This window comes from Rattus rattus, chromosome 15, assembly GCF_011064425.1.
Source record: "Rattus rattus isolate New Zealand chromosome 15, Rrattus_CSIRO_v1, whole genome shotgun sequence".
In the NCBI taxonomy this organism is placed as follows: domain Eukaryota; kingdom Metazoa; phylum Chordata; class Mammalia; order Rodentia; family Muridae; genus Rattus; species Rattus rattus.
Genome location: NC_046168.1, coordinates 61705443 through 61719411, shown reverse-complemented (window position 1 = coordinate 61719411; position 13969 = coordinate 61705443). Strand labels below are relative to the sequence as shown.

The window sequence follows — 13969 nt, the reverse complement described above, 5'->3', positions numbered from 1 at the left end:
CTTTCAGTCTGAACTGAGCTCCGAGGCAGCAGATTAGTTCCATGCAAGTCCTTTTCTTGGGGGAGGTTTTTGTGTGAAAAGATGAAGTGTGTCTGTTTCTTTTAAAAATCGGAACAGGGAATTATTTCTGCCCTTTGCAAGTGTGTGTTCCACAGGAGCCTTTCATGGATTTTGTTCAACTGGCGTGTGAACTAGTTCATCAAGTCACTGCCACATGCTCAATATCTAAATATATTTATAATGAGGTATTATGTGAACAGGCAATAAAAATATACCTGTCCTACATCCTCGAGGAGAGAAAGAGAATATTTATACGTGCAGATGCGCCACAGTTCCTCTAAGAGCCCTTAAAGCTCACCGTCGTCTTCTAACTTGGTGAAGTTTTCCAGTTGTTGGTTGTTTTTGTATCATTTTCCTCAAAGCTCTAAGGGCTGCTTAGGTTGTGCACAGCACTGCTGGGTCAACAACAAGACTGGTTGCAGCTACTTTACTAAACAAATCTGTCATGGAGCCAGTGAGTTCTCTGTGGAGTTTCCATAGGGAGGTCACTGGGACTCAAAGCCTGAGAGTTAAATGCATGGCGGTAAATTGTTCCTCAGCACTGAAGCTTGCTGGTGGTAGAGAGCAGAGGAAGGAGAAGGTCAGGCTTCCGAGCATATGATTTAAAGACGAGCGTGAGGTAATTGTTGAAAATTTCAGATGTGATATTACCAGGAGCCGCGCGAATCCAAGAGACGTAATTACCGTCAGTGAAATGACACAATTTGGTTGTCCCTTGGTTTTCAAGTAATCTTGGGTGGGTAGTGAACTTAGTTCTACCTCAGGCCACCTCATCTGTAAAGTGGGATTAATAAGATTCTCCCTCAAGGGGCTGCGAAAATTAAATGGCTTCCCTGGCCAACAGAGCTTAAGCTCCAGAGAGTTCTGTGTGGATATTTTCTGCTCACCACACGACTGGCATCGTTTACAGAGTGACACGTCCGTTATTGAGAAGTCTCCCCTCTCTCTGTCTGAAATCCGAAGGCACTGCGATAAGGGAATGGACTAGGGCCCAGGGTAGGGCAAGTGACTTCTTTAAGGGTCCTGAGAAAAGAAGCCCTGAGGGGATGATGTTTGATTCTCACCTCCAGAGGTGTTTTGGAGTGGTTTATCTAATACAGAGCGGAAGACCTGTCCTTGGAGGAGAGGAGTCATCTCTTGTAAAGCTTAAAGCTGCAGGAGTGGGGTTTAAGGCGGGCGGTTGGGAAAATATAGACACCTTGCGCTCAGACCATCTTTAGGAGAGGCCATCACCTGAGCGTTCTGTTTACTCCTGGCCCGCCACAGCTGCCGGCACATAGCAAAGGCTGAGAGGCATCCTCTCAGTTGGCTGACTGTAAAGGGAATCCAGGACAATGCATTAGGAGAAAATCTGCCTTGGGAGAATAGAGAGGTTGAAAGTTCGTGAGCTCAGAAGGGTTTTGTACTTGAGGAAATGGACTCAGCTCTGAGTTTCAGAGGCCTTTTCCGTGAGGTGTCTAAGTATCCTAGGAAGTGCGACGTGGTCTGGAGAGAACAGAATGACTACCTCACGTGAAGAAATGCTTCAGAACTTTGTTGTCAAGTTCCGCCGATGACCCCATTTGTTTCTGAAGTCTGCTCTCGTCATTTCTCTGGCTTCCCTTCTGTCTCAGCCAAGGGGATTTTAGTAGTCAAGAAAGTAGAATCTGAAGGCTAGGTCTCTAAGATATTTAGAGGAACCCCAGGGAGAACAATTTCTTTGCGAGCCAGTTCAAATTCTCCCAGACTGTCTCCTATGCTGTGTTCCTCAGAGTAACCATCCTCTTTAAAAGACTCCGCAAGCTAGGTGTGCTGGCTGATGCCTTTAATCCCAGTACTTAGGAGGCAGAGGCTGGATGATTTCTATGAGTTCAAGGCCAGCCAGGGCTGTGTAAAGACATTCTGTCTCAGAATATGACAGAAGTCTTCACAAGCCCTGCCTCTCTCTCTCTCCTTGCTGTCTGTATTCCTGTCTCCTGTGGTCTGTTCTGCTATAGGTGTTCAGCTAGTCAATGCCTGCATTTCTCCTGTTGCCCTACTCAAGAACCTGGCCCTTCTGTAAACAGTGGACTCTCCAACAACCATACCTGTTTAGGGAAATTTATCCATTTCCCTTATATAAACCATGCATGAAAATGAAGGTCAGCAGCTGTACGAGGGACTTTGTAGAGCACACCACTAATTTCTTCACACACATTACCAACTCTTCTTAGTTCTTGGTTCCTGGTTCTTACCTCTTCTTCGTTGGACTGGAGTGATAACCAGGGAACTGGGGAAGATTTTGTAGAAAATATTTGTTGAGACATTTGTACATCAGGAACCATACTTAGCTTTTGAGTGCTCATCTGATGTGGCAGGAGAAAAATCTTAGGATGATACTGCAAGCAGAAGTTTAGGAACTGTGTTTCCGCTGACATGGGATCCAGAATATGTTCATAACAGTAATGGTTGAAATCCCGTAAGCGCATTCCCCTGCTAATTAGTTAACTTAATCAGTTGACATTTACTTTTGGCACGAGCTGTATCGGGACCCACTGTGCCAGATGCCAAGGTCACAGAGACAAGGGAGCTCACTTTCTGCCTTGAAGGGACCACAGTCTGGAGTGAGAAAACTCGGACGTCAAGTTTCTAAATATTTCTTATCATCCCAGTCATTCTCACGGCGGATGCAATCATGCTATCATGTCCCAGACAAGTAACAACCACTAAGATTTCATATCCAGGTTACCTGGGGCTTGGTGGCATTCACATGTAGCCCTGCTGGATTCTACTGTGTTAGATGATTCTTCTGCAGGAAGAAGAGAGGTACTCCGTAAGTTACCATTCCCTAACTAGCTCATAGCTCCAACTATCGATGAGGGACTTGGGGCAGAGAGAACACAAAGCTCAAGCTTATGTGTCAAGTCAAACAGGCCTCCACTGCTTGCTAGCCATGTGGAATAGCACTGTAAATGTCCATGTGTATGTCAGAAACTACAGTACATGTTAACGTCCGCCATGTTAATGTCCGAAGGATCTGTACTTGTCTCCGGCTGTACTTAGTATTATTGGCAGCAACAACAGTAGGAACAAGGTTTGCACACTCTCTTTGCTCCAGTCGACCAATTTAAACAGTTACTCACTTGCTTTAGTGTTTATTTGCCCTGCCTCTCCTTGCTGTCTGTGTTCCTCTCTCCTGTGGTCTGTTCTGCTATGGGTCTCCATGTTAGGCACTATAGGGAGTCAAAAATTGAATCACCTAAATCATTTCCTATTCTGAGATGCATATCAATGAGCTTGGCCTCCATGCACCACCACCACCCAGTTCCTGATCGCCCACACATTCAGGAAGGAGCGGGTGTTTGGAAGCCAAGTGTTAATGCACATTTTGCTTAGAGATAGCTTGCAGAGTTGGCCATTAGGCTCTAATGGAGTGCCCTGTCAAGGTTCATGAAGGAGACCCCGTCCCCTCTTCCCCATTCCTGTTCCCTGAGAGACCAGTACCATAAGAATGGATCTTCCATATCTTTGCCCCGAGAGTCAAACATTTTTACAATAATAACCTTCTATTTGAATTCTCCCCATCCAGCATGATAAAGACTGACATGAGACCAGACTGGCAATCTTTTACTTAATAGCACCATGGTCAAGTGATGCTTTCAGCCCTCGAGCCCCATCTTTACAGGACTGGTGCTAATTCCTTTGCATGTTTGCGTTGTTCACAGTTTTCTTGGTTTACTTTGGTTTACTATTTCTAATGAAGAACGTTTCAAGGCAGATACTGTTTATATGCTATTTGTGGTTTTCTATCAAATTATAAAGTAAACGAACTTCCTGGCCCAACCTGAGAGTTTTAATTGACAAGAATGTACTTTTGTTAAATTCTGCATACTTTACATAAGAATTTTTTTGATTCATATTTTTATTCTAAATTTCTGGTTGTTTGGTGCTTTTTTTTTCCCCTCCCAAACTCACACCTCCCAGCAACCAAATTAATCCTCTTTCTAATATGTAATAGTTGACCTGGGCTTCCAGAATGCATTTCTATGAACCACAGAGAAACCTTCTCAGCTTAATGTATACAATAAACAATGGGTTGTTGTTGTTTAGTTTGAGAAGTAATCAAATGGGTGGATGTATAAATCTCGTCAATCCTTGGACAGTCGTAATTTCCGCTACAAAAAAAGCCCAAAAAAACAAAAAACGCATGCATCTTTACTTCATTATTACCACATTATACATTAAGTTACAGTTACCATAGCAACTTTTATACTGCATTATAACATTTAAATATAAGGTGTTTTGTTTCTTTACAAGGAAAGACAATGTATTTGAATTTTGAAATGTTTGGTGAAATCCAATCTGTTACAATAAGTAATTTTGTTCAAGGTCACTTGAATTCTTTGGGAATTATGCACATGTCCAACCAAAAACTGTAAAGTTTGTTCATTTGTTTATTTATATCATGGTAGAAGAAAATTATTTTAAAAAGTATCAAATGCATAGTCAGTAAATGCTCATGATTGGCTTTGAAAAGGGAAAGTATAAAATAGGGCCCAGGGAGGTCAGTGAAGTATGTGCTGGGCACCGGTTCTGCCGGACATTTTCCATATGTTGTTCCTTCTAGTCCCAACAGCTCCAATAAGCCATTTATCAGTCCCTCTGACAGACAAGGTAAGGGTAGTCATAGTCAGTCCCTATGCCTCTGAGCTCCAGGTCTGTGCAGAACTCTCTGGGTCTCTTTTCTTACTGTGCTTGAATCAATCATCCTCCCTCCCTCCCTCCCTCCCTCCCTCCCTCCCACCCTCCCTTCCTTCTTTCCTTCCTCTTCCCTTCCTTCATTTATTGCAGTAAGGGTTGAGCCTATTGCCTTGCATATTCTAAGGAACTGCTCTACCACTAAGTTATATCACCAGCTCTCTTTTACTTTTTTTATTTTGAGACAAGATCTTGCTACCCCTGCTGGCCTTGTAGCCCCTGCAGGCTCTGCCTTTCACAATCCTTTAACCTCCGCCTCCCAAATACCTGGGATGACCTCATCAGGCCTAGCTCGGATTTATTTCTGATTTCCTATGGAAGACAACGTGGACCATAGGTTTAATATAGTTTATTTCTTGAGATGTCTAGAATCTCTTAAAAGAAACTACTTGCTGAGGGATAACCTCCATAATTTGTATTTTTTTCTGCCACACGGCAGCCATCTCAGCCCGTGATTATCTCTGCCATCCCACCTTTCCAATTTTTTTTTACAAGTTCTCCTTTGCTGAAACCAAGCCCAGGACAGAAATGAAAGCAAGCCGCTTCAACAGTGCCTTTTTTTCTGTACCTTCAGAGATCAGGGACAAAGGCTGCCCAAGGTCTGACCTTCAGTTGTGAGCTTTGAAGTTCAAAAGTGGACAGGTGGAATTACTGTGCTCTTCATTGCCCTTCGGTGCAGGATATATTCTAGGTTGCCGAGTAAGTGCGAACAGCAGCAAAATTACGGCCCCCTCCTGCTACCGAGTAAGTCAGCAATGGCCCTTCTGTGGTCAAAATGGCAAAATCAGCAGCAGCTATTCGATGGGGATTTGCAAAAACTTCCCCATGGCTGTTAGGAATCTTGTTCAGCAGTGTCTTTGAAAACCTAATTCTGTGCAGAATTAGCCGGGTAGATAAGACCTCAGCGGCGATCAGTGTTTTAAGACATAGCTACTTTGTAGTTCCTCTCCACGTCTATTTTGTACCCACTGCTGCAAACGTCTATTAGGCACCTATCCGGATATCCAACAATTCGTAAGTTTGATAGCCATGCTGGATTCGATTTCCATATGAAGATAACAAACCCTTGCCTGTACGGAGCCCGCTCGCCATACAAAGCCACTGTACATCACTTGGGTCTGGGATGAAAGAGCGAGCTTGCAGCTGTGTGAGCGCTAGAAGACCCAAACACGAATTAGGCTCGCGTGCATTTGGCAAAAGTTCAGAAAAGGAGCTTAATCTGGTTTCATCTGAGACTGCTTCTCTTGTGTTCTGCCGTAGCCTCCCCCAAGATGTTGTGTCTGATATCAGATCAGAACGTAACGGTAATGACGCAAAAGCAGAGAAAGCCTCAAAAGCGAGGGGCACATTTTCCCCCTCGGAGATTTCCTAAACCCGCCCTCCCAGCTCCCCCGTTGGCTTTCCTAGGTCCCACCTCTGAAATTTCAAGGCCATTCGCCTATTAGATAAATTAATCGTATTCCCCGAACCAGTGTGCATAGCTCTGATCTCACTCATATCTACAATTAAGGGTAAATAAATCTTCCTTTTTAGAAATGAGTCACCCACCCATTACACTTAAAGCGCTGACTGAAATGGAATAATAGTTCAGAGCAAGATGATTTTAGTTTAACAAGGGGGGGGGGAAAGGAGTTGATAATTTAAGCTTTGAGCAGTTACTTCTATTTTTGATTACCATTCAGTTATAAATCTAATTTGAGGTATAAGCCGCTTCGCTGTTTCCCAAGTTTCATTTGTGGTTTACATCCTTCCTTTCACTTGCACTGCTCGGTAGTTGATCAAGGAATGAAGGCAGTCAGCTCCCAAGTGGACTAAGGGCTGATGCTAGGGTAGTCTGCAAGTTCACACGGGCTACGAAACAAACTACAGTTCGATTGACCAGACTCTCCCAGAACCTTGACTTCAGTGTAGGAATAGCTATGCCAGACTCGGCTTGTTGCTGGTGCATGGGGGTACCTCTCCAAACATTTACGATTACTGAACAAAGTGAGTAGGTCTTATTCTTTGGTATGTATTTTAATAAGGCTTGAAACAGTTTCTCTTTGGACCAGAAGAAAATGGCTTTTCTCCTCACATGTGAGCAGTTAAGAAGGTTTACAAAGTCTGGCTCTAAGATGTATAGGTTTGCTGTGTGAAGCAAGCACCTTATCTTGCTTCCAGTGTATCCTGGCTGACAGGAGGGGCTAAGTGCTGTGGACCCAGAATAACCACAGAACAAAAGCCCAAATCAGACAAACCAAAACAATCAAACAGACCCCAAACAGGACCCTAAAACTTTTCTAATCCTATTTAAGGCAAGCATGCATTTGCTCATTTTGAGAGTAGACAGCTCTTAAACTTAACTTCCGTGAAGCATAAGTTTGTTTTCCAAAGCTATACATACTTGGAGGCAATTTTACAGACAGATGAATGCCTTATCTTTTATGTGTACTTTTTATATAATTTGCCTTAATCAAATGTCATTGACTTCTAAACAAGTGTTTCGGGAGTGGAAATTATTTTTGATCTCTCTCATCGCCACAGAGGGTTAGGCGTGTGACATAAAGACCAAACAATAGTAAATAGTTATTGTTCATTTTACAAGTAGACTCTATAATAAGAACACATATATTTTTATCTTCATTTTCCCTGTGGGGGCGATTAAGGCCCCTTTAAGTTTGAGGAAATGTTTGTTTTTGTTTCTTTAGAAGAATGCCCCATTGTCTGAGTGGAAAAGAAAAGGGAACAAACAGATCTAAAAGAAAGAAGCAGGAATGTGCTTTTGGGGGGCTGGGTGGGCAGGGGGAGATTGCCAGGAGTCGCTAGTTGGAAGTGTTCTGTGGCTTTTGGTCCTGGGACCCGCGTAGCTCCCGTGGCTGCATAGACAAATTGGATGCTGATCTGCTTGTGACTGGCATACAGGAAGACTTTCTTTGAAATCAACAACAAGGAGGTCAGCCACAGCCAGTAGCTAGGCAATCATTATCTTTCCTCCACAGCTCTATTGTGAATGCCACTAAAACCCAGGTCAGCTTGCTTGTTTGTTTTTATGACTGCCTACTACATAAATGTCCTTTTCTGGGACTGGAACCTACGCTTACCAGGGCCAGTCGGAATCAACCAATGGTTAGACCCAGGGAAAAGAAAAGTGAAGATTTCGGAATATTTATTCAGGCCTTTCCTGGGGGTTTTATATATTTGGGGTGGGGTGGGGGTGGGGGATGAGAGTGATGGTTGCCAATACAGTGTTGGCCGGGTTGGCACATGCCAAGCTCGTCTTAGTTCATGAGCCATGAATGAGGTAACAACAGTAGACCATGTGCCTAGAATTCAGGAGGTTCAGCGTCCTGTGAAAGAGACAATAACAACAATGTCTGGTTGTTTTCAAACTCCTTTCCTAATAAAATGAAGACTCAGTCGTAGATTTACCAATTTATGGACTTCATATCTTTCCCACCTCACCAGTGGAGATTTCAAAAGAAAATATCTCGGATTGGTATTCATACAGATGTAGATTTTGGTCACTAAGAATTTCTCAAGAGTGAAATTTCAGGTTGAGATTCGCCCTCTTTGAATACCTAAAAATGATTTTTAAAGCGTTTGGTGTCGTACCTCTAAACCCCCAATTCCTGGAAAAGTTGGCCGTGACGGGGTATGGTGCTTTAGTTTGCCACCATTAATGCTTCTGCGTCTTCCGGAAGTTCTAGAAGGCCAAGAGCTGGGCGTGTGGATCTTAGGTTTATGTCTGGCTAATGACCCAGTTTTCATCCTTCGTGGCTGAAACTCAGATGCTAGCAGTAAACTGCTAACTGGTTGCTCGGGAATATGTCTCCACTCCTAGAATTTCTTCTTCAGGGGTTTCTTTTTTTCTGAAGTGATGTTTACCGTGTATCCCTGAACACGTCGTAAGCTTGACGCGGTGAAGACAGGAATGCCAATGGCTGATTATCCTGTTACAGAGTGTTCACCATTAGTCACAGAAATCCCCTGCCTTGGTCAGCTCTCTCTATGATATTTAGCTATATGGTGGTGGCTAGGAGAGCTTTGAACTTTTATTTCCCCGCTTATGGGTCATATTTGACCAACTGCTTTCACTGGAAGACATACCACTTTGTTGAGCTATTTAGGACTCAAAAAGACTGTCTTAATTTAAAACAAGGACCCTTTGTTTTAGGTGGTGACTGCCTTGTGAAATTTTTCAGTTCTCAGCGGGTTAACCAGGGAACAGGGGCAGAGTCATAATTGGGCTATTTAGAGTATTTTGCATGTGAATAGTGTGTTAGTGAAGCATCCCTAAGTCTGTTGTGAGTGACACGGTGATTAGAATTTAGATTAGGGAAAACACATTCTGTACTTTATCAAGGACAGTAATTAGTTCAGTCAGTAAAAGTTGATTACAAGTAACGATAAAGTTAGATTTTTTAGTACTTAATTTTAAAATTTCTTTATTAAATAGCAAATTTGTTCTTAATATAAACGGTGCTCTCTACACTCGTTTTATTGCCTATCAGAATAATTTAAAGGACAATGTGTCCAAAGCACAGCGTAACCAGGCGGTTTATGTATTGTGGGTAAGTTCCTAGGTAGCTTTTAGGAAACATAATATTATGTAATCCGTCTTATGTCATCATTTTTTCGAAAGTTTAGCAATTTGTCACACCGTCGTGACAACTCGATGATGTTGTGGGAACGTTCTAGTGTTCAGGTAAATGTTGACTCCAGGGGGATTTGTTTCAGTTTCCGGTAGTCTTCAGGAGAGCTCCTCGGATTTAGAGGACCGTTTTTAGAGGACGCCTACTTTTGCTATGAGATTGAAAGTTTGCCCTGGGATTTGAATTTCTTCTCCACTCATCTGGCATTCTGTGCTCCATGAGAGCCTCGTAAAGTCCCCAGTGATCAGGATGTGTCCCATAGAAAGTGGACTGTCCACGCTCACTCCCAGTGCGTGCAGCTGGGAAAACCGTGTGCGTTCAAAAAATGACATTCGGGTTGGTCCTTTCGAAACATGGGTCTGCATGGTTCCCAGGTCGGAGCCTAAGTATGGGGAAAGAAAACGTCTATCTTAAAGAAATGATATTTTCTTATGAAATTAAAGTTCTCATCATCTAAAATGATTTTTAAAAATATTATTTGGTTTAAGGGGGCACCATTTTGCCTTCTTCAAAGTAAAGGGTTGAAAATGCCCAAATTGATGATAGCCTCCTCCGTGGCGTTTGCTTTTGGATAACTGGGAATTGTCTTAGCTCAGCAAATGCTGGTTTCTGTATTGCTCTGTTTACCATCAGGTGCGAGGAGGTAAATGTGAAAAATTAAACATCTATTTTTTTTTCTCCTTTTCTAGCAGAGTCTCCTCGGAGGGGACATGGATATGGGCAACCCAGGAACCCTTTCGCCCACCAAACCTGGCTCCCAGTACTACCCATATTCCAGCAATAACGCCCGGCGGAGGCCTCTCCACAGTAGTACCATGGGTAAGGCCCTCTTCTGTTTGAATGCTTGGAATCTTTATTAATATATATAAAAAAAATTGCTACACTACTCCTACTTTGCCCCCAAAAGACCCCCACCCCCACCCATCCCAAAAGATTCGAGCCAATCCTCAGCTTGGCGCTTCTCCTACTCCCCCAGGGGATATGGTAACCATTTGCGCGACGCCATAACTTTTTAAAATGTTTGATTATTTTGGCGTGTCACCTGACCGCACCCACAAGAAACCTGTGTTTTAAAAGCACAAAGTAGTCGCAAGGTAGACCCCCGTCTCTTCGTTTTTCACCAGCAAAGTGGCATTTCATCTGTGGTAGACTGAAAGCAAGTTGGGGTGTCTATTAAAGAAAGTCCGCTCTAAGCTCAGTAACGCCCTGGTTTGATATCTTTTCGTTTGGAGACTTGGGCATGTGGGAACTCATGGCATCTTCGCTTTTCTTTCAGAGGTGCAGACAAAGAAAGTCAGAAAAGTTCCCCCGGGCTTGCCATCTTCAGTAAGTACTGCCTGTTTTTTTTTTTAGCTCTGTACTTTGTCCATTGTGTATGTGTTTGGTGTCAGTAGAAGGCTAACGGAGGCGATGAGGTTCCACGTGCCCAGAGCTGCTGTGCGCACATCTAGAATGTGGAGAGAGGGGAATGGCCAGCTGTACCTGACCCTCACTGTGGTGATTAATAGCCCCTGCTGGAAGGCTACAGGCCTCTGTTGGCATTCAGCAAGTTAAGCTCTGAAGAGAGCCTTGAAAAGGTGCCTCAAGTTGTAGAGCTTTACCTGTACAGGGCTTTGGAGAGCCTCAGTATTAGTTTCATGTGTCGGTTAAACTCTTTGTCAGTATTATGATGATTTATGGATTTGCATGTGAAAGGAGATTTGTGGAGCGGATTTAGGGAAAAATTACATGGGTTTCAGCCCAGGGTGCAGGGAGAATGTCTCTATTTTCTGAAGAGGTGGATGAATAGAAGCTGCAAAGGTGGTCACCGTCTGCAAAAGTGAGACTAGGAGAATTCAGCCGGCACCAAAGCATTCTGGGCATTTGTGATACCTGGGGCTGTGGAGGGGGGGGTGCTGCCGTGATGCCCCAAGCCCCAACCTCCAACCTAGGAAAAGTTGGTTATAATCACAGGAAATGTATGACACACTGATTTGAGTTCATGTATTTGCAAATTTTAGGTCCTCCGAGTATTTAACTTGTGTATAACTGATCCATTGCTAGTAATTTTCTCCTCCTGTAAAGTAAAAATATGATTTCCTCTCTCTCTTACCTGTGTTTTTTTCGTTCCTTCCAGTGTTGTACATGTAAAGACAGTTTAATGTAATCTTCTAGTATCTTTAAAAAAAAAAAAGGCTAATGGGCCTTATAAGTCCTTATACTTTAAGACAAAATTATATTTAGATTTCCAGAAATGTATTACCAATCAGTGCACTCGTTGGTTTTATTTCATTTTTAGTAAATTAGGAGAATAATGGCTTTCGCAAATGTGCTAGATTAACCCACACACCTGTGTATCTGACTTGATTTCAGTTCAGCTCATCCAAAAAAAAAAATTATTAGATGAATATATCAGAATAAGTCGTATCAAAAGAGAAACCTCACAAATTTTGTATGCTGATTATCAGACTTGATAATGTTGAAGAAGCACCACAAAATTAGCCATAAATATGGAAAAATATTGTGTAAATAAAACTGCCAATGGCATATAAAATAGTCATTTTGGAATATCAATACGTCACTTAAAACCGTGCCGTGTTGTTATTTCTTGCGTTCCTATATTTTATTCAGGTTGGCTGCTTTTTGTCGGCTGATTTCCAGCTCGGAGTTCGTGGTAGAGTTCCTGTAGAGGGAACTCTAGATGAATAGTTTTAAGGGCAGCTTCAAGCGATAAAGCCCTTGACGTTGTTTCTGTTTTGAACGTAGCATAACCCTGGTAGTAGTAGAAACATGAGAAGGGTGGAAGGTCAATGATGACAGCGTGACTGTGCACGGAAGCACTGAAAACTCATTTTATCTCATTTTATCTACGTCTTAGATGAAAATAAACTTCGGGCTCTTAGTCGAAATTCGTGTTTTACTTTACTACAAAAATAAAAAAATTGCAGAAATAGTCACAGTTTCATAGGAGCTATTTAAAGTGGCTACGATATTATTGATTATCAGTAACTTCTCTTAATTCATTTAAATATTTAAGTATAAACGTAAATATTTCTGTGTAGTTCACTGGTCTCTTCAGCCTGGTCAAGAGGTTTTTATTGCTGGTGGTGGCAGATCATACTGTGCCCTGCCTAGAAAATCTTTTTTTTTTCTTTTAACACATGAATATCAGAAATTAGAAACTTGTTTATATTATTCAAGTTTTGGCTTCGGATGGACAGTCGGTTTACGATTAAACCTTCTGAGAGGACTTTTTTGTGGCTAAAGGTGTTAGCCGTCCTAAAGGATACTTTGATGTATACAGCCCTTCTTTCAAAGATGAGGAACAAGATCAAGGTTGAAACAGAAAGAATAAGATAAATTTGAGCAATTTCGGACTCCTAACACTGCTGTACTGGTAATTCTAGAACATCCCAGTCCTCTTGTGGTTGGGATTTACTTCGTGTTCATTGGCTTTGTTGTATTCTGTTACTGATAAGGAGATCCCATGCCTTGCCACCATCAAGTGTGTATTTTTACTTGATTTCAGGAAACAGTCTGTGCTAGACACAGTAACACTTTAGCTCTAGTCGATCTAGATTTCTGTATTTTTAGATCTCCGTCTCTCTTATTTTTTTTTAAGTTCAAATAGAATTATGCGATGTGTCTGAAACTTCTAAACCTAGTTCCAACATATTCTCGAATACCTGTGTAACAGAGAGTGAGTGAAAGGTTGGGTCAGCCTTCTCTGGCAGTGAATTGATTAAAGAAATTGATGTTCTCTTAAATACACATTTACCACGAAAACTAGTAATAAATCTATTACAATCTGTCATGCCTGTCCATCCCCTATCCCCAGTGAAATAGCCCCTTTCTCTTTCATAGACCAACAGAGGAGCATTTACAGTGTAGTATCCCATAGTCACACATGGTAATACAACGGCGAGAGAGAGAAATGGACTTCAATAGCTCTTGGGGGCTCTTTCAGACTATCTGGGTCAAGGAGGTTGGGAGGACTGCCTAGCTTTGTTTTAAAGCTCTGTTTTGCCTACAGAGAGAGGGAAGGGGAGGGAGAGGCAGAGATGGGAGGGAAGGGAGTTTGGGGGGAGACAGAGACAGAGATAGAGACAGAGACAGAGAACTTAACCCAAAACCATGTCATAGTTTTGGTACAAGGCATGACCATGCATTTGTACTGTATGCCACATCTGGAGACCTTGAGCCACTGTGAAAGCTTGACATAGGACCATCATCCACAAATACCTTTAGAACCATAGAAGAAGAGAAGACAGGCTCTCTGGGGTGATGTCTATGATACTTTGGTTAAGGAAAAACTGTGGGGAATGATACTTGTTCAGGGAACTCCATCTTCTGCTGTGGAAGGTTGTCCCGATTTCTTCCCACACCCTAACTCGTTACCCTTTCAGCCGCGTGCCACTGTCTGAGAGCCTTTCTTGTCTGAAGGGACTTAGATAATAAAGCTATGCTAGTCCTTGAAGCCCCTGACCACTTAGCATTTCCAGCCTTTTGAACCTACATGTGAACTTCTCGTCTGGTTAGATCTCTGAACCTTGGTTGTCTCTTTAAAACCACATTTCCTTGTG

The 13969-nt window shown here is 42.5% G+C and overlaps 1 protein-coding gene across 1 annotated transcript in view; it reads left to right on the top strand.

The window, feature by feature from the left end:
- The window catches only part of Tcf4 (transcription factor 4), a 345858-nt gene that overhangs the window by 210208 nt on the left and 121681 nt on the right, over window positions 1–13969 (top strand). The window contains exons 7-8 of the mRNA XM_032885763.1: window positions 10097–10226; window positions 10684–10733. Of these exons, the coding sequence (XP_032741654.1) occupies window positions 10097–10226; window positions 10684–10733 (180 nt within the window). The remainder of the gene's footprint in view (window positions 1–10096; window positions 10227–10683; window positions 10734–13969) is intronic.